The sequence below is a fragment of the Lineus longissimus genome, chromosome 8 (genome assembly GCF_910592395.1).
Source record: "Lineus longissimus chromosome 8, tnLinLong1.2, whole genome shotgun sequence".
Taxonomy (NCBI): domain Eukaryota; kingdom Metazoa; phylum Nemertea; class Pilidiophora; order Heteronemertea; family Lineidae; genus Lineus; species Lineus longissimus.
Genome location: NC_088315.1, coordinates 13,466,281 through 13,486,639, shown reverse-complemented (window position 1 = coordinate 13,486,639; position 20,359 = coordinate 13,466,281). Strand labels below are relative to the sequence as shown.

Genomic DNA, 20,359 nt, shown 5'->3' with positions numbered 1-20,359 from the left:
GGGAATAAACTCCCATTCCTTTTGTTTCCGTGTGCAGACGACAGAAAAAAACCTTGCTTTAATTGAAAATGCCTCGTTATGTTATCTGTAAGCTCAGGATTATCTTGTACGTGTTCTTGTTTTTGGGCTGTCATTGTGAATCAAAGGTATACAAGTAAGATATTCGAAATCAACAAAAAAAACTACATCAAAAGATGAAAATGATCACTGTGCAGTGGAATAAGTGTTCTTGGATACCCGATACGCGTTAACATCGACTATCAAGTTAATATTTCAGATTGCACTTATTTTGCAAGCTCGTTGTCACATTCAAACTTATCAATGTGTGTCAAGAAAGCGCCAAGCAACATAAATGCAGACGCTTATTAAGATATGAAAACCTAAGCATAATAATAACAAAGCAACTTACATCACTGTCGTCATAATTAATCGAGAAGATGCCGGCATCTCGACAATGGTCACCGAAGGCATACTGGTAAAATCGTATTCCCGATTCCCTGTCGAAGAAGCCATCCCAATGTCCCTGGATGGTTGTCGATGTCTGATAATCAACCTCCGGGCTTCCCTGGGCACCGTCGTGGATGGCACCGGTGTGTGGTGGACTGTTATCAACCGTGATCTGCGAAACAATCAAACTTGAGGTCAAGATTAATCTGTATTGATATCCGACGATTTAATATCTACAAATAAAACCTAAAATCAATATTAGTGAACACCCCGGCGAAACATTGAGCACTGGAAACGCCGCCTCTTTAACGCGATAGTGATCTGACTTGTTTGCATGAGACAAGCTAAGAAAGGAACAGACAAAACCCAAGAAGACCCCGAAATTGTGTCACATGAATTCCAATCTAGACGCATCGTGTAGCCAGCTCAATTTTTCAGAGTGTACTCCTGAAAATGATTCCTATAATGAAATGGACAATTTCATAATATATTTAATACTATGCTGGGAGTTCTTATTGCACCTTATGTAAAATTAGAAACAGTTTTAACTATTGACAGTTATTCTAGACCGTTTCAATGGTACTTTTTTACCTCGAACAACCCATGATTAGTGGTTTGTTTCACAACTTTTTTTTACTAATTACACAGCCGGCGCAACAATAAGTACCAAACTGGGGGTGCCCGGAGTTGGCGGGGCGAACTCGGATGCTGTCCCGCAGTGTTTTAGAATGCAATTTTGTTATGTAATTGAAAAAGAAAATCAAACCACATGGACGAATTTTAGCAATACATTTCATGAAAATTGCGTAATCAATGATAAAATGAACTAGATTGAGAAATCTGCTTAACAGCAAATTAAATGGGCCCCCGAGTATTGGATGGAGGGAGCATTGGGTTATCCTAGCGATAGTAAACTGTTGTATGGATTACATTATCCTAGCCAGAGAATGAGGGTGGAGACAGTTCTTGGTAAGTATAGTTCAGAGTGCATCACTCACTGGGTGAGGTAAAGTCTTGGGTTTGAAAGTGTTGGGGAAAGTGTTTGAGGCTTGTTTCTGTTAAAAACATTGTTGACACCATTCTCAGTTGCTGCTTTGCTGATCTTGGACAGTGTTTTATCAGTTCAGCTACTGAGGTAGGCCTAAAACACTTTCTCCAACACTTTGAAAACAGAAGACTTGATGTTACCCATTGTCTGTGTAAGGGGTGGGTCTGTAAAAAGACATGTTTGAGATGAAATTGAAATAGCATTGAGAATTAAAGATGCTTTCCCAATGCTTGACTGGTCCGGCAAGAGGCATTGCCAGGAAAACGTGACGTCATTTTGGCCATTCTTCTTACCGCACGCCCTCCCTCTCCGTAAAACTTGCAGACATGGTGTGAAGTGGGAGGGCGCACAATGGGAACCACACTGCCGCGATGTTAATAGTTTCTATTTATAGAATTCAGCGGCAGAGATTTTAATCACGGAAAAAGTAGATTAACTCGGCTAATCTCAATGGATTTTACCCAGGAATGTTTTCAAGGCGAGAGAAACATCTGATTTAAGTACTGCGCTTATTAGATTTCATGTTCATGCCGAAGATTGGCCTAAAACGTGGACGAAAAGAGTGCATTATCGAGTGTTGGAGAGGTCACGTGATTGGACGAGAAACCTGAGCGAAAACAATACTAACTCCAGCTCCCAGAGAGGGAGGAGCTGGAGTCATAAAAACGCATCTAAAGCATCGAAATATTCTGAGTTTTGAAAAATCGTTTTGCGATAGTCCATGAATCGAATTGGGTTTCTTTATAATACCTCCATCGTCCCATCGCTCGACCAACTCCTGAGAATAATGACGTCATTATGACGGGGCGGAGCTTATGCTAATGTATCAGCGTCTCGCCTCTGCGCATGTCACAGCGCATGTCAGATTGAATCGCGACTTCGGCATGTTGGGAGAAGACGATCAGACGAATCTCAGCATAAAAGCGTCAATAACATCAAAATGAGCCGAAATTTTGAAAAGTCTTTAGTGACGTCCCTTGGATGGGGGTATGCTTGGTGGGTTTGGGGTGAAAGATTTTTGGTTTGTTCAGCTGTTTCAGAGAACACTCACACTAAAGTTTGGTAACAGATAGAATGCAGAATTCCAGCAATATCAATATGGTCCCCAGACTGTGTGGTCTGGGGCCCATAATAATGTCATATTCGTTGATACCCCCCCCCCCCCCCCACAACTGATATTTGTGTAAAATTTCATTAAAAAATTCAAAACTGTTTGGGCTTCAGATCGAGGTGATAAGAAGAAGAAAACCGGAAGAATTTTTAGTGGGGTAAAATCAATATTAGGCTGGGAGGCCTGATGAATTGTTTTAACTAATAAATTTTAAGATTGTGTAGGCCTAGTCAAAACAATTTGGATGAATTAATTAATTTTGCAATCTCCGTTGAGTGACCGGGAACAAAAATGATGTTGTCATTTTTTCACACGGTTTCGCGTTTGATATTTCAAAAATTCAGCCAGAGACTGCCCATTCTTTATAATTTGCCAGGTGTAAATATGTTCATTTTGATGCATTGCTTGTAAACATCATATCATCGCATGATGTCACATGGTCCAACAGTCCGATGTGGTGAATGAAATGATTGATAAAATTGTCAAAACAATGGCTGGCAGGAAATATAATCCATGGACTCCACTTTCGCGTTCAGCTCCCCCCACCGTGGTCAACGTACACGATTTATCCCCTTTGTAGCAATAATCTGTCACCTTCGCGATAAATCTAGTGTACGCTGGGATTGCGATATCGCTCAAGTTATATGAAAATGTCTTGTTCTTTCCACATCTTTTGATTATTTGTTCCTCCCTTTATTTGACTGTGCATATCAGTGAACTCATCTGTGACTCACGAATGAACCTCTATTCTGAGAGCTCGTGGCTTGTGGCTTGTGGCAGATTAGGGTGTCCCTGAATAAACCGAATACACTGCTTTAACATCGAAAATTCATCGATTTGTAGACGTCTTACAAATGTTCAACATATGAAGTGTTTTCATTAACTTACGGCCTCCATGATTTACACTGTGTAACTTGGGTATTAGCGCATGCTGCAATTTAACACTAATTGTCGATCGATCACCTAGTTAATGAGGTATCACCTTCATAATCTGCACTAACGAAAGCATTCACAGGTCTCTCAATATGTACACTGATCTTTTCATAAAGCATGAGAGCGAACACATGCATGAGGATCGGCTTATGATGAAAGACGCCTGGACGCCCACGCCCCGCCCGGCGTCCACATACTACCTTTACCGAAATGGAATGGTGACAGATCAAACCCCAGATAGACATGTAATGAAATACTTTCACTTTCTAATCGTAAGTTTGCTTAAAATATACAATTTTTTTGATAATTAGTAAAGCATGAAGTTTGGGTGTTATTTTCACACGTTTCTTCAACTTCTGATGTTTGTGAAAAAATATTTTATCATTATCTCTTCCCGCCCCTCTTGCTGCATGTTATTTTCAATCCACGATTGCAGGTCACCTGATCGTTGAGATTTGTAAACAAACGCACGTTTGCAGTTCGAATGTCAACAAAATGCAAATCAAATTGGTGGTTTTCATTTTATTAATATGTACAGTTCAAATCCGTACAATCCATATCCGTATTGGTATTGAAGTGCGAAGTGAGTTTTGACCGCGTGTGTTTATTTACATCACGTGACCTGCAATCGTGGATTGAATATTACATTTCCAGAAGGTATAAATCTGCAGACCGAGCGTCGGTGGGCGGCGGACGTGATCGAGCGTCCGGGCGTCTTTCATCATAAGCCATGAGGATCTACTTCCCCAATCAAAACACAGCCGAATTTGTCTAGGAATATTCTACCGATTAATATTTTAAATGCGAGTATCAGATTAAATAATGATGTAATCTTTAACATTCGACGGGATGTCAATTTGGCTGTTATCTTCGCCGTACATCATCCCGCCCTCACAAAAGTAACAAACCTACAATGAAGCGGGAGGGCACGCCCCGGGAGGCACATGATTATCTCACTAAAATTTCATAGAAATTACCCAGGAATGTTTTCAAGGCAAAAGAAAACTTTGAAAGCTAGTATATTTCTTGGGCCACATGAGTGCACGAAACACTTTTAACTCGGATGATGAGCGACAACAATACTGACTCCAGCGTGAGAGAGAGCTGGAGTCATAATAATCTCCGCTAGGTAGGTAGTAAAGTATACATCCTGAATGTAGGCTACGTATAGATAAACCTCACTTGGAGTAGACCAACAGTAATTATGTAGTTAAGGTAGTTAAGCTTAAAGGTCACACTTATCTCACCTGAAAGTCCAGTTCCTGCCAGAGATTCGCCCAGTTTACAACTCTTATGTAGAGGTAGTAATCGTGATCATGATTGCCCCTCCACTTGTCAGAGTAGAGACCGTTATCGTTTGAAATAGAAGGTACAATCAGGAAATCCTGGTGGAAGCAACCTTTAATTGGGCAACAGTAACAATCAGAACCCCAGGCTGATGAGGAATGAGCTGCTTGGCAGGCTTCAATTGTCTGAAGTAAAAAAAGAGCAAAGCGTGGAAAATAAAGTTCCGGTACTCATGTCAGGTATGTCGGGAAATAAATGAGAAAAGAAATTTCATCTTTAGATTTCAAATCATCGTTCAAAGCTACAGGCTAGAGGTAGAGAGACCAGTAGACAATCTTGATATGGGTCTTTATATAAATCACGCTGGGTAATGGTATCGGTTTGCCTAAAGAGGAAATGAAAAATTAAAAGAAACAGACGGACAAAATACTAGATTATTGTGAGGGGGCACATAGGGCCCACATTTCTTATTCCATTACCCCTCCAACATTGCACTACCGGCTATGCTCGTTACCTACCATGACATGCTGATCTATCGGCGTTGTGCGTCGAGATCACTCCTGGCCGTCGCTTAGATCCGCAAAATGAGGTAACAGGAGTGCTGTTGTACATTTTTGGTTGTCCCCCACATCTAGTAAAACTTTAACACTAATAACAGCCATCAAAACATATTGATTTTTCGGTCATGAGTTCAATTGCATGATTTACCAACTTATTATTCGAACTAATTCCTCATGAAACAAACCATCATTTCTTCCTTTTTAGTTACGTTATAGAAGAGAGACGTAGGGAGAATAGAATAGCTGCAGTAATTCTAGTCTCGATGTATTCCCTTCCTTTCTGCCCCACCTCCATATCATGACAGCACTAATAATGCACTCGTGGTGACGCAGGAGACTAGCAATGAAAGCCCCCATTATACATGAAGAACTTACTTGACATTATTCACAAACGGTAAGATTTATATGGAAATATATGATACAGCACGAACTTGGGGGTCATCTGGTAAAAAAATCCAAAAATCCACGATTATACACACAAGCGCAAGGATGTGATGAAAATCTTTAGAATAGAAACGTTGTGCGTGCAGGCTATTTTCGCGAATTTCATGTCATGCTCACGAAAATCTTCTGCCACGAAAATATTTTGCTTGTCCGAAAAAAATTCCACGTATTTGTTTGATGTGCCTTGGTCCTCTCCCCTCTAGCTCTTCTTGTGCTTTGCGTGGTCAATGGTCGCAAAACAGTCGTGTGCGTGGGCCGGGGTGGACCCCGGGGCTGGATTGCTGGGGCAAAAGGACAACGGTCTGTCTTCATTAACACAATCAATGTAATTTGACCCATGTTGGCAACCTCGCTTTCATGATCAGGTTGCACTTCTTCGATTCACTACGTCCCGATTCAGGACGTCCCGATCAATTCAATTAATTTTTTCGGCAGTCCGTCTGAATGATTTTCGACGGGAAAGGTTTGGCAGTAAAGATTGGCGCACACCAGTGATACCAAAGGGTAACATTACACATATTACTAGTGCAATCGTATATCTATATCATAATACTATAAGGCGGCTCGCTAAAGTGCCATTTGGGGGTCGTGTTTCGTCTCGAAATTTTGCACGTTTGCAGGTGATATGTTATCCTGATGCAACGTCATGTTTATTTTCGGAAATTTACTTCAGCGGAGCAGTAATGAGGGATTTTTAATCGGACACGGTCAATTCTCCTTACCACTCACGGAAGCCAAGTCATTGCTGTTTAGTTATGCAGGGGATTAATGAATCACCTGCACTCCCTGTGGGGTGACTAACACTACCGGCCTGTTGAACGGCTGGCTGTGGGGGGGGGGTGATTGGAACAGCCTGTACACGTGTTGACCTGCTGCACCAAGGTTAATGTTATTTTCAATCCACGATTGTAGGTCACCTGATCTTCGAGATTTCGCGGGGAAAGAAATTGTAAACAAACGTATGTGTGCAGTTCAAATGTAAACAAAAATGTATTTTTGGTACTTTCGGTCGCTGGACTTGGGTTTTCCCGCAGTAAGGAGCTGTGGTCAAATTGGTGGTCTATTGTTTATGGGTGCTGTGTTAGCCAGAGCTAACCCGTGATAATAAAGGTTACCATGGTATGTTTATGTGCTCACCACAGCTCTCAATACTTGATCTGAAGAGGAGCGCTGAACCTGAAATGGCCTTATCAAGGAGCTGCTCACGGTGCTGAACTTCTAGCTTGCCTGTCGAGTAAGTGCCTTGCCCGAGACTTGGCTACATGTAGGAGGATCACACATTTTAAAGTTAGAGTAGTGATAGTGCAATTGGTTCGAGCCATTTGGAGGCCGACATGTGAAGGCCTATCTGGGTACTCCCTCTTCTCCGTATAAAAAGGCGCATATTGCTGACGAAGGAACGAGGCATTGTCTCATCATCTCTATCGGACTAATTGATATACTTTTATACGCATACAGCACGCCACAGCTAGGTCCGAGTCTGTGGACAAATGGTTGGTTTAATTTGTCTCTTCGATATGGCTCCTTTGATATTGCATTAGATGTTTATTGCAATTCAATCTAATCAAGGTATAGCCCATTTGAACCTGCCTGCGCCACGGGTACAATGCTAGTACTAAATAATTCAGCAGATTCATGAGTCATGGGCATACTATAATTGGGGTATTGGTAATCTGGAGGTTGCATCGGCTAGAGTATTCCAACCCTAGTTAACAGGATTCACAGGCCTGTTGATAGAACAGTGCACTGGGATATTCCTGCCAACAAGCTGATGGGAATCCGTTTATCGATATCCACCTGTTGCTGTTACATAACCTTGGGATGGGGGAAATATTTCTCTGATTTCATGATTTAGAATATGTAGTTTATGTATGATTTACAACATCATGTATGGCTTTGGTGCAGGCTCGACTCAGGGAACCTTAGGCTGGGCCCAATTTCTGTATATATATATATCAGTGAATTTTCACTGCAATACAGTCAGTTCTGGCTCACTCAAGGTTGCCTAGCCTATCCACGACTTCGGTCCCGTTTAGTGCCGAGTCAGAACCCTCACAAGGTCAGAAGTGCTGCCATTCTGCCTGCTGAATAAACTTTGTACCAGAAAGAAGTCTTCCGCGCTAGTCAATGAGGAAGATGTCAACTCAGCCCTGCGGTTGTGTATTACCAGTGATTAATCGGCATCCCACTGTTATGAACTCTGGACAAGTATTATCCACCACCACGAGGCGGGAATTCTATAAGTGGCAGACCAAATTCCTGTCAAATATATAAGTTATACATCCTGCCGTTGTTAACGTAACAAAATGCTGATGGGATCATGTCTTTAGGGCCAGAAGCGTATGTCAGTTTTGTTTTCTGCAGTGACGAGGAATGTTAGAGGAAATCGCCAGTGCATATGCATCAATAAGATGTGAGTTTGGCTGATACCTGTCCTAAACAGCACACCACTCGGACAGTCAACGTCAACTGTACAAAGCATCACCGATTTGTCAAATGCTTTAATTTTAGAGCCTGATATCAGTCAATTACGAATGGTCTACTCAAGACATATTATAGCCCTATTTATTGCATTCTAAATCTGGTAAAGCATTTTAGTAGCATAGTAAATATATTCTTAAGTTCATATTCTAAATATCAAACAAATAAAAAGGATTTGAAACGGGGAACTAATAGGCCAACAATACTTTTAATAAAATATTTTGCTATGATCTCAATTTTGGTGGATGATAGCTTTTCACTTCTTCAGGGGATACCTTAATAACTTGGCTATTATAATCGACTGGTATTGCATTTCAAAAAGTAATTTTTTGGGCATCGAAATTCATTGAGCATGGAAATCTATGCCTTTGATTGGTACATAAAATATTATTCAAACTTTTGTACATTATAGTATCGTTTTAGAGCAATCAGCAAAGCTTTTGTTTGAACTGAGATGCGCCAGAACTCAAGTTTGTCACTCTTGGAACATTCAAAAGTGGGAGCTCTAGATAAAAAAAGGAATTATGCAGGTCCTCCCTTGCATAATCTACCTTACTTGGTACACAGGTAAAGGAATTTTGAGTTTTAACACAAAGCGGTCATTTTGTTTCTGACAAAAGTAATTTGTTTAGACTTTAAAGCAATATAGGCAATTCATTCAATTCCTGGTAGGACTTTCATTATAATGCTCTTGTTTATCTGTAGCACCCGCTTTCGAATGTATCAAGCATGACACAGTGGAGTTCTAATGAATCTTATACCTGAATCGACCTAAGCGGTGCTTGCTACCTCTGTCTAAATCGCAAAACTATGTGTCATATGTCATACACTTACATCGTAGGTACCCTGGTGCCCTATATTTTGGTGGCCATGGACGACATCAGTGTTGGTGTAGTTATCGAAAACCTTCCAGTATACCTCCTTTATGCCACTGTGAAGATCATAGGCTTCAAATTCGATCCTAAAAAATATTAGCGAGACGTCAAGCACAGCAAAATTACAAAGCAGTATCATATTATATCATTACAATCAACTTGAAACTTATTGGGTCTTTTGTCTTTCGTGCAACACGCTGAGCCCAAATACACTATTATGCAAGATTCACTGTAGACAATTGGGTTGTAGCAGACACTAATCTTCGCTGTATATTATAGAGCATGACTATCAAGAAAAGAAAAAGGAAATTTGAGAAAGAAATATTTGTTCATAGCATGTTTATACATTAAAATGGTTAATGCCATTGTTCAACTTTCAAACCCCACTTGGGCAAAGACAAATCTTTCAAAATAAAACATTTATATTTGTGGATAAACATAATAATATTATGTTTATAGTAGACTATTGGCCCATAGCATGGTTAACATTTAGTGTATACAATGTTAACCATGCTATGGGACAATAGTCTACTATGCACTTTGCATGTGCATCACAATGCATTGGCAATGCATTACTCTGCATCGCTGAGCATCCGCGGCGGGTTGCACTAGTGATGGTAATTGTACTGTTAGACAGCAATGACACCGCTTACGAAGCGCGAGCAGAGAGTGCAGTCTGTAACCTAAAGAGTGGAGGGAATTCGATATAAATTCGATTAGAAAATACTGCTATATGTAGTCTAGATCAGCAATACTGATCATATAATGACTGCAATGGCTTTGAGGTTTTCTTTAAAAATATAAAAATTATAGCAAATGGGGATTTGTTAGATAATATCCATCAGTTAAATTACCTCACTGCAGAGTGTCAAACTGTCTTTTCATCTCTTGGCCGGTAACTTGCATTTCAGTCCTTTTTGATATATTATTTGTAGCGTTCACTCACCTGTTTACCGATGGGAGTGAACATGTAAATGTGTCAGGCTTTCCTCTTTTTATCAACTAATGGCAGGCTACTCATTGTGACACCTAAACGATAGTTGAACATGCTGGTACACAACATTAAAGTTTCTAAAGTTTTTTCCTGGGGAAGTGGTTTTGAATGAACCGTTCACATTGCATTACTCACGTCATGTTGTTCAGCTCATCAATCCTATGCACAGCCAGCTGGGTGACACCCTCCCTTGACAACCACAAGTTCTGGATGATTGGCTTACTCGAGTCAATGTGGATCATCCTTTCTTCTTCGACATATCGTTCGAAATAATCAAAAGCTCTTATCCACATTCTGAAAAAGAAGAAGTTTTTCAAGTTCATTGCTGGCCTGTGGTGCCCAAGGATTCATCCAACAAGCGAATTGGGCTTCAACGAACTGACGGAACGGACATGACCGTCATTTCTCTAGGGCAGTTGCGGTGACGTATGAACGAAATCGAGCATTACTGCATGATGATAGCGCTGCATAGATAGACATGCAAAATTTGCTTTTGGTAAATTTGCTGATATGATTCTTGGTCATGGCTAATTCGTATTATTTGATTGGCCTCCCTCCTCGAAAAAAATCGCCCGATAATAAGTTTGATTCTTAGAGATATTTCATGAGTATAGACCACTTTTGATAGTATTGGCCTTTAACCAGGCAAAGGTGAGATGCAATGGAATAATGCATTGCGTAAAACCAGACTAGAAAATTACTGACCGAATTATTTGTAACAAACTTGACAAACATGTTGAGAAGGCACATGTTTTCTGGATATTATTGATCAATATTTTGAGAAATTTGATATTTCTTTACACTTGAACACACAACAACAATTGCCCTTCCAGCATATCCCTTTTGTTGTGGTGTACGTGTTCAAGTGTAAAAATATCAAACTCGTCCAGTAGTTTTATTTTCAAGTTCTGGAGGAACACAATGCATTATTCCATAGCAATTCACCTTTGCTTGGTCATGGCCTCATTGTCAAAAGTGGCATGAATGAGACGAAATCGTTTTATCTGCACCTTCCAGGAACATATGAGGATATTATAGTTTCCGTCAGATCCGCAAGACCGTCCGTCCGCGTGTCGTACTCGTGACCTCTTTTCATTCTGAACGAGTTCACGTATACATTTCACTTTCGGTGTGCATGAATATGGGGTTAAAGGTGACATGCATGCATAAACCCCAAACGGCCAAGTTAGAAAACACAAAAGCCTGACCACCAAACGACCAACTGTACTAAAAACATGATAGACACCCAGCAACTGGTCTCACTCGACTGCGCACAAACAAGAAGTTCATTGACAAGACAGGTCAGGGAGACGCTCTCACGAAAATAAAAAAAATAAAAATATTCCTCTAGTAGGTTTGAACTTGGGACCCCCGAACCATGATCCTTGCCGTCTTACCCACTATGCGATGACGCCGTTGTTGTGAATGATAAAACTTTTCCGTTTTCAGTCTGGGGATTCGGACAGTGTCAGCAAGTCACTGTCCACTATGGTCACAACAGTGCTAGCAGACGATAATAACAACATTTGAAAACTCCGGCAGATTCAACAGCGAATAATTCCTGTTCTATGACACTCGACGTGGATTTTCTGGTAGACATTTCTAATTTCGAGATCATAACTTAAAGATATATGTAGGTGTATATTGATGTAGCTGTCTTGAATAAGTAGAGAAAGTACTATTGTTGTAGACCTATGCCTAATTCAGGGTACAAAATGCACTCATTTTTAATAGAAAAAAATTAATAGAAAAAATGACGTTATAGTTGTCCTTGCAGAGATCCTCTCCGCGTAAAGCGATGCCACAAATGGTGCGTTCACACTTGGGTTTTATTCCGAATTCAATTCGCAACAAATCCTTATTCCACATCAAGGCGTCACACTCAATTCGCTTCAAAATGAAGTGAATCTGAAATAACGAATCTGCTTGTTTGTTGCGAATTCAATATGAAACAACTGTTCCGCATTGGCTGATTCGTATCAAGATTGCAGTGTGGCGCGCTTGTTCCGAATCAACGAGCATCTCCGGAACTATTACCTGTGCGTGCATGTGCAGTGGACTACCTCCGTTATAACTTGGGTCTCATTAGGGAGGTTTTTTTGTATTCATGCGCGGCCAAGCCCTAACCGTAGTTCCTAAAAAATCATTGATTTCTTGGTCCTCACACTATACCAGCGTTGATTTAGCAGTTGTTTTAGCAAATATATGTTTTTTGGAGTTTCTGAAACCTGGAGCGCTACTCAATAGGCGGCTAACATTAACAAGAAACTACGCATTTTACTGTTGTTGCCGACGTATGTGTACACTGAACTTGGAATGTGCGTCAGTGTTAATGGGGCACGTCATCGCGTACATTCGGGAAAAACTCCCTAACGAGACCTTATGGAGGGAAAGCTGTCATTTAATGCATTTTCATCGATATTTCGGCCTATTTTACCACTGAATGACCTTCACCTCTGCGAATAGTTTATTGAAGGGTTCATATGTTGGGCCAGTGGTGGCGCATATGATATTCCGCATTCAGTGTGACGGCGTTTGATCCGAATTCAATGCGAATTACCTGTAGTGTGACCCCACCGCTTTTGATCCGGAATAACCCGATCCGAATTCCAGGGAACGGTCTCCGGAATTCGCATTGAATTCGCATTGAATTCGCATTGAATTCACATAAGGCGCTGTCTCGAACAATGCCTCTACAACTTGACGTCACGCTGTAGATATCGCGTTTGCCGTGTTGCTTAACGATTCTGCGGATAGCCCCAATCAAACTTGGTGGCGAATGATTTTACTTGGTATCGTTTTAAGAAATAAAATACACTATGTCAATTCTTGCACGGCTTCGAAAAACTAGGAGTGCGAACTTAGCAAGGCTTTAGTTTCCAAAATTTTGGCAAAAAAAGCTGTCTTCGCGGCCTTCAATTGCTCTTTTTAACGTGGTGAAATCGATATGACGTCATGAAATTCCGCCAACCTCGGCTACCCGGAAAGCAAGGATTTTCTTTAAGGTCTGACTAGCTAGTGCGAAGGCCAGGGCTACCTGCCTCCAAAAATGATGCGACGTCATTTCATGCATACCCAAGTTCCAGCGGCTGTAGACTTGGCAGTACCTTACTATCACACAAACCTATACATTTCTGAACAGCCTGTCACTTCTAGAACACATCTGGCCAAGTTTCAACGTCGTCTACAGATACAGTCATGCATAGACTGATGCAACACAATGCATGAGATACCCTGGATGTTAACGCAAATTTGAAAAATTTCACCTTTATGCCTTATAACTTCAAGATTATCAAGGATGGTGAAAAAAAATTTTCATACACATCTACTCATCACCTTTAGAAAGCCAACTGTCAACTATTTCAATATTTTATATAAAAATAGGGTGTCGTTGCGGCTTTTGTTTGAGTTTTTTGCCCACGAAATTTTACCTTGAGAACATGTGCAATGTCACAGGAACTAGTCTCTGTCAACTTCCTGTTGAGCTATAAATAGCATGCAGGGCCTGCTCAGCGCGCAAGTGCACAGAAGAAGCTGGTATTTTCCTCAAATATTGGTCAGAGCTACCCCTTCACAAAAAACATCGGACATTTACATTTGAACAAGTAGCAATAGGGATAGAGTAGGCCCATCTGTATCCATGGTAATCGCCCGAGAGTGAAGAACTTGTATTTTGGGAGGGTACAATCCCGACCTGACCACCACTGGCTAGTCAGACCTAAATATGGGAAAGCAAGTCCCGCGCTGGGACCTTTCGAGGTCAAAGGTTAATGAAAATCGTGTTTTTCTTATACCTGAGAGGAAGAAAAAAACCGTCAAAAACCTTTACCTTTACCTTTGCTAATGCAACAGGAGATGAAGATATATACAGAAGTAAAAAGCCGTGCACCCTTTCAAGTCATCCTACCAAGAAAAAAAGATACCGATGTCCTTTCCCAGTCACCGTAGAAATCAGAATATAAAATGTCCAGAAAACAATGGAACTCGACCCAATCACTAAGCGCTAAGATAAGTTGTCCACACTAATTCATGCTTAAAAATTAGTCAGCCGTTAATCGTTCCCAGCCTCTCCGATGAAAGTTATACCCGGAGGGCTATAATTTACCGAACTTAAATACTTCATAAACCATCAAGTTTTCATTGTGGGCAATTTGACCATGTTGATATCAGAGCTTGTGGGGTCTACAATTTTGGGGTCATTTTGTACGATTTTTGACTCATGAATTTACATTTTGGCTGTGCCGGGTTAATTTGACCCCTGATACCACACAATTGTAGGCGTGTGAAATGAATCTACATGAAGGACAAAGAACCAGGATGCGTGCGTTGACAACCTACCTGACCGTGTCACCATCGTTTCTGGCAATGGTGTGATCCTGGGTGTCAGCAAACAGGTCGCTGGTAGAACTGAAGGCATCGTCAGCCGGGACTTCAGTGATAGATGATCCGGCAGCATGATCCACCTTGAACGCTGTCTCAAACCGAATAACAGCTGAAAATAAAGTGGATCGGGTAAAAGAAATGTCGAAGCACATAGTTAAGACCGTTTGTAGACGGGGATATTTCGTTACGTTTGTTATCTGAAACCAGTTACCTAGACTATCAAATAATGATTGATAGTGACCATAAGGTCTTGCAATATACATGGGTCAATATCAAATCTTATAGTTGCATACGATTGTTAACATGTATCCTACTTTATTCAAGGGGTGTCTTTGGCCAGTTCTATATACATGTAGTTGTGGCGAAGGGTAATATTTGTTATGGTCATCTTACACTAGTATCGCTAATGGCTAGGCTAGATTTAAATTCAGTCAGATTCGTAATAAATACTGGGAGTCAGTAGTTAAGATGGTGAGAGTGACAGTGTTGTTGTTTTATTCTTTGGCCACCTCACGCAGGATAACACTTTTTCATTCAAGTTGTTCTCTGAACTCACATTCCTGGAGATTGTCTTTGGGACGCGAACAACGTCAATCCTGAAAAAGCCACTGTGGAAATTGGTGAAACTGTAGATAATATCCAGTAATGCGAGTCCAGAGTACATATTTAACGTCATAGTGTTATTTGTATAAACGCCTGGATGACTGAAAGCATACACCATTATCTCATACACGATGTCCCTCGTCGAATAACTAACTGCAGTGGACTTTGTCCAGACCATAAGAGGCAACAATCTCCTTCTTGAAGGAGTTCAGTCCTTAGGCTGGGTTCACATAGAACTATATGGTATTCGGTATACGCTATTCGATATACGCTATTCGGTATTCGCTATACGGGCACGGCGAGTCACATAGGGTAGCATGCGTGCGGTATTCGGTCTTTTGGCGCCGATCAGATGGACAGTTCAGACGAAGAAGATTTGGCTCTTCTCCTCTTAGCCGAGGATGAAGCTGACCAGGCACAAAGACCAAAGAAGAAAGAACAGAATGGGTGCGGCAGCACTTTAAGATGAGACCTCTGTTGGGGGAGTACCACAGGACATTTAAAAACCTCATGGATCATCCAGATGTTAATCTGGAGGGTAGCATGCGTGGGTAGGGTAGCATGCGTGCGGTATTCCGTCTTTTGGCGCCGATCAGATTGACAGTTCACTGAGACGAAGAAGATTTGGCTCTTCTCCTCTTAGCCGAGGATGAAGCTGACCAGGCACAAAGACCAAAGAAAGGAACAAGTTCGCTATATGTTAGTTAAAAGAATCATTTAGTTGATTAGCAATAAAACATGTAATGAAGGCCTGTACTTAGAAATTGCAATAAAATGAGTAAAAATTAGTACTATTGTTTCTAACTTATCATATAGTATGCAATAAATCGTTTAATAATTGTGATAGATAACATTAAAATGCATACCAATTCCTCTGGTCACTTCTGAACAGGGTGGTATACGCTGCACGAAAATCGAACGTGCACGATTCCCACTATACTATACTATACGCAGGTATACGACCTTTTCGAATAGTGCCCGGTATTGTGAAATTTCCTTGTTCGATTTCAGGTACCCGCGTGCCCTGTCAAAACGTGCACCGAATACCCGAATAGTATAGTTCTATGTGAACCCAGCCTGAGGACCAGGGCGAAATGGATACGAGAACGAACTGCAACTCAGTGATACAATTTAGTATATTGACATAATAATAAAAATTCTCGAGAGACAGATCGACATAACAGACCCTTGGGCAGGGACTGATTTTTCTATGCTTGTGTTTGATTGAAACTTTGCACATTTAAAGATAGACATGAAAAAATGCATGCACAAAACCAGAGCACCCCATGCGGCAATAGTAAGAAATTCAAACCACCGAAAGGCCCTTCTGAATACGGCCTGAAACATGATAGACCGCCAATGCTTCGATGTGGTTGATTTCACAAACCAGCAAGCCATGGGACGGTGCAGACACTCGAAGAGAATTCTGGAAGGAAAAAAAAAAGAGGCCCAAGGGCCTGGCGCTCAGCTGGATGACCTAATATTAGTAATAATATAGGACTGAGGGATCGGCTTTATACTACTGTTTGAAGGTCAAGAGAACATGTTATAGGGGCCTACCACTAAAATTTCCAATGCTGAGCTGCCAGCTGGATGAAATATGACTGAACTAATCATCCATGGTTTGTAAATGTTACAGGAGGCAACAGAAGATATCCCTAGTTCAGTATGCTGTATCGGTAGCTTTACAGACAAGAAGTGTCAGAGAGGATGTGACTTCTCCATGGACAACTGTAGTACGTCCAGGCTGGGTTGTACAGCACAACCAAGGATACAAAATGCTGTCTGTAATCGAGAGGTATCCCTGATAACAGAGGTCAAAATAAATAGAAATGACCAGTTTGGGACTAACACCACCGTCTCTTTTTTTTTTAATAAGGTAGAGATTACAGGAGTCAACAAAATTAACTTTATTGAGAGAAATTGACCTGTCCTGCAGGTGATTGGAATTCACAAAGGGTAGTTTTTCATGCGTATCCCTAGCGAGTCGATCGGGAACCAATCTATTTTTTATTTAGACCAGCGATGACGTCATTTCTGGTGACTCCCATACGTTGTCCAATGAGCGCTTTTTAAAGTGTGCCATTTGGCATGCATTAGCATGCAATGTATTTTGGCATGCATTAGGCATTCGGCATTAGCCATTTGGCATGCATTAGCATGCAATGTATTATATCAGCGCTGACAATTGCCAAACAGAATGCCGTAGCTCCGTCAATTCTGAATCAATTTTTATGGGAGTAACATTATTGTGTTGCTTGGAATGTCTACTTTTTACACATGTAAGAATCATAGTACTAAACACCAATATGCAAACGGAATCATGCCGATTCACTGCACATACTGTGGGAATTCTCCACTTCAAAATAATTTGCGAACAGAGCGTGCTCTTCTAACATCGTTTTCACAGAATTGTGGCCAAATTTTCAAGCACTAATTACTGTAAGTAGTCCCTAAAGACCTTATGACTGCCCACTGAAAGGAACTAGTGATAATATCGCCTACTTGACTTCTTTTTAGCAGACAATTGGTTACCGTGTTGCAAAATCAATCTTCCATCTTTAGACTTGTCACAGTGGGTATGTGCTGAAATATATCTTGGCCAATTCCATGCGCAGAATACAACTGCGCAACTATACGTCATAGCCCGGGCTTTCAAATTGTCAAAAATTCAGTTAAATGTGCCTGTAGCGCCAACTGGCGGTGAAAACTAAACTAATTCCATTACAAGTAAAAATGAAAAATTATCAAAAAAAATTCGGCCGGATGTGAAAACAATATTTCCTCTGTGGACTGAGGTATAAAGGAATGAAGTTTAAACTTCCCGATTACCTCATTCGCTTAATGTAGGTCGGATCGCACTGATTTTTAGTTTCTGAGGTCATCTTGGGTTACGCCTAATTAAGCAGCGTCAACGAAGTGCCTAGGCCTTGCGGTTACGAAATGCCCGGTGACACGGAAGGAAGGACAGACACCATTCCCTTAGTAATATTACCAGCTTTGCTGACTTTGTCTGCTGAGCTAAAAAGGTCCTCTCATCCGGACTCGAACTCGAGACCTCTGGTTTTACTTGCCAACTCTCTTATCCTCAAGGCCACTGGGCTGCATGAAATGCATGTCGTTTTATACGTGTTCATAGAATGTGCAAACATTTGTGTAATCTTTGTTCAACATCTTTGAGCTGCTTCCAGTGGGCAACTGCAGGAAGAAAGTCATTTTTTCTTTGCTGTGCGTGATTATGTATGCGAAGTCTTCGTTTTCTCTTAGCAATGTTAACCTTTGTCTTGGTATCTTCTTCTATCACATGTACTTGAGAAAATTTCTGGTTCATCTCTCAAAAATAAAGCATAATCGCCATTCTTATATTTGCTGGCAGCAGCTCACAAGAAAGCCCCCCTAGCTCAGACGGTTAGAGCGTTCGTATTTTGAGCCCGAGTTCCCGGGTTCGAATCCCTGGAGAAGATGTTGATTTTTTTCTCTTCCATAATTCTCCGAGAGTGTCCGCATCGTCCTGTGGCTTGCTGGTTTGTGAAATCAAGCGCATCGAAGCATTGGAGGTCTATCATGTTTCAGGCCGTATTCAGGAGGACCTTTCGATCGTTCGAATTTCTTATCATTGCCGCATGGGACGCTCTGGTTTTTTGCATGCAGTTCAGCTTTAATATGTCATCAAAGTAAGTTAATCCAAAAATAAGCCGTGCAGAGGAGAAACTGTCAAAATCAATGCACTACATCAATGTACAAAAAGAAATACTTGTATCCATCGTAACTGAAATGTGAAATTCTTCTTGAGACCCAAAATAATATTAAAGAAAACACCAAATTTTGAAGATTGTAGAAATCGGCCGTTCACAAATTTTAAAGCAGATGTGATTTTCTTGTGAAGTCCCTAATCATGATTCATCAATTCATATGTTCAACAGCTTTCTCTTCTAGCAATATTAGGTGTCATGATGAAATACCCGTCAGATACATCTGTTTTGAGCGTGGTCGGCAGACCAACTTTACTCTGTTTGCCTCGTCATTTGAATAGGTAATAAAACCTTCCCCATTCTAAGTGTGTGGCTCTGTCTCGCTCATATAAGGAATCCCATTCCATGAAACAAGAACAAAGAATAACCAGATGCTGCACCATTCCAGCAAAATGATGATGTGGAACTAGCTAGCAGCATGCGGCCTCTTATCAGTATATTCAATTGCAGACCCTTTCGACTGACCGTTTTTCGCCCGTCCTTATTATTTGCCCAAACCATTACACCAACCTAGTCCGGTTTCATCTGTAGCCATCTTATCTGAAAACTATGTCAATGCGCCAATTTAGTCAGGCCCAATTTGATGTTAACATGGTCAGTAACATACGGTGGCCACCACTGCATCCATTTTGTATTCCTCATTCCCGTTTTCTCATAAATCGCCACGATTATGGATACCCTACAAGAAATGTTCAGCCAACGAACAGCATATGGCAAATGACAAAATGTTGGGGCCATCGTGGCAAATATTTTGGACTTCTCATAATGCAATTTCAATACATGCTTGTAAAAGGTCTTGACGAATTCGATCCATGACCACAAAACTTTGGACTGGTCACCCAAATATTCATCCTATGTCAAATGTGAGGAAAGATATGTAACTAAAAAGGGACACTTTCACAAAAAAGGTTTAAATTGTCATTTGTGCACAACTATTCATATACATGTATTATGTTCACAACTAGGCATCCTACGAACAGTCTCATACTAATTGTGTCTGGTTATACCGACATTAGCTTTCTTTGACAAATAAGTATTTGAAAAAAATATATCAAAACTGTCGAAAACAAATACTTTAGACAGAGGTTATTAACGTGGAAGACTGATCTTCGGTTGTTTTCAACCGGGTAGAAAGTTTTTTAATGTGAGCGAAAATTGCATCTCCTGTTCGAAATCGGGTGCTTTTGTAAAGGTAACATTTTGGAGAAGAAAATGCCTCTTTGTGCTAAAAATGCTTTAATAACGTTTCCCAACATCTCAGAGTTTAGAGCCAGACCCACATTTTTAAAATGTTTCGTTATGACATGTATGTAACAGATCGATGTAAATAACCTTTATTCTTGAAAGGGAGGTAAAACCAAAATTTGGGCGTTTGGCTCAACTGATTTAGGGATTGTTTATTGTCAACAAACCTTTACATAAATTCTCTGTGACTCTAAGC

General features: G+C 40.8%; 1 protein-coding gene across 1 annotated transcript in view; it reads right to left on the bottom strand.

Moving 5' to 3' along the window:
• LOC135492940 (uncharacterized) overlaps nucleotides 1–20,359 on the bottom strand; it is a 93,515-nt gene that overhangs the window by 60,619 nt on the left and 12,537 nt on the right. Inside the window, exons 6-10 of the mRNA XM_064779686.1 lie at nucleotides 14,519–14,672; nucleotides 10,316–10,474; nucleotides 9,146–9,272; nucleotides 4,787–5,011; nucleotides 410–619 (exon numbers count right to left, since the gene is read on the bottom strand). Coding sequence (XP_064635756.1) covers nucleotides 410–619; nucleotides 4,787–5,011; nucleotides 9,146–9,272; nucleotides 10,316–10,474; nucleotides 14,519–14,672 — 875 coding nt within the window. The remainder of the gene's footprint in view (nucleotides 1–409; nucleotides 620–4,786; nucleotides 5,012–9,145; nucleotides 9,273–10,315; nucleotides 10,475–14,518; nucleotides 14,673–20,359) is intronic.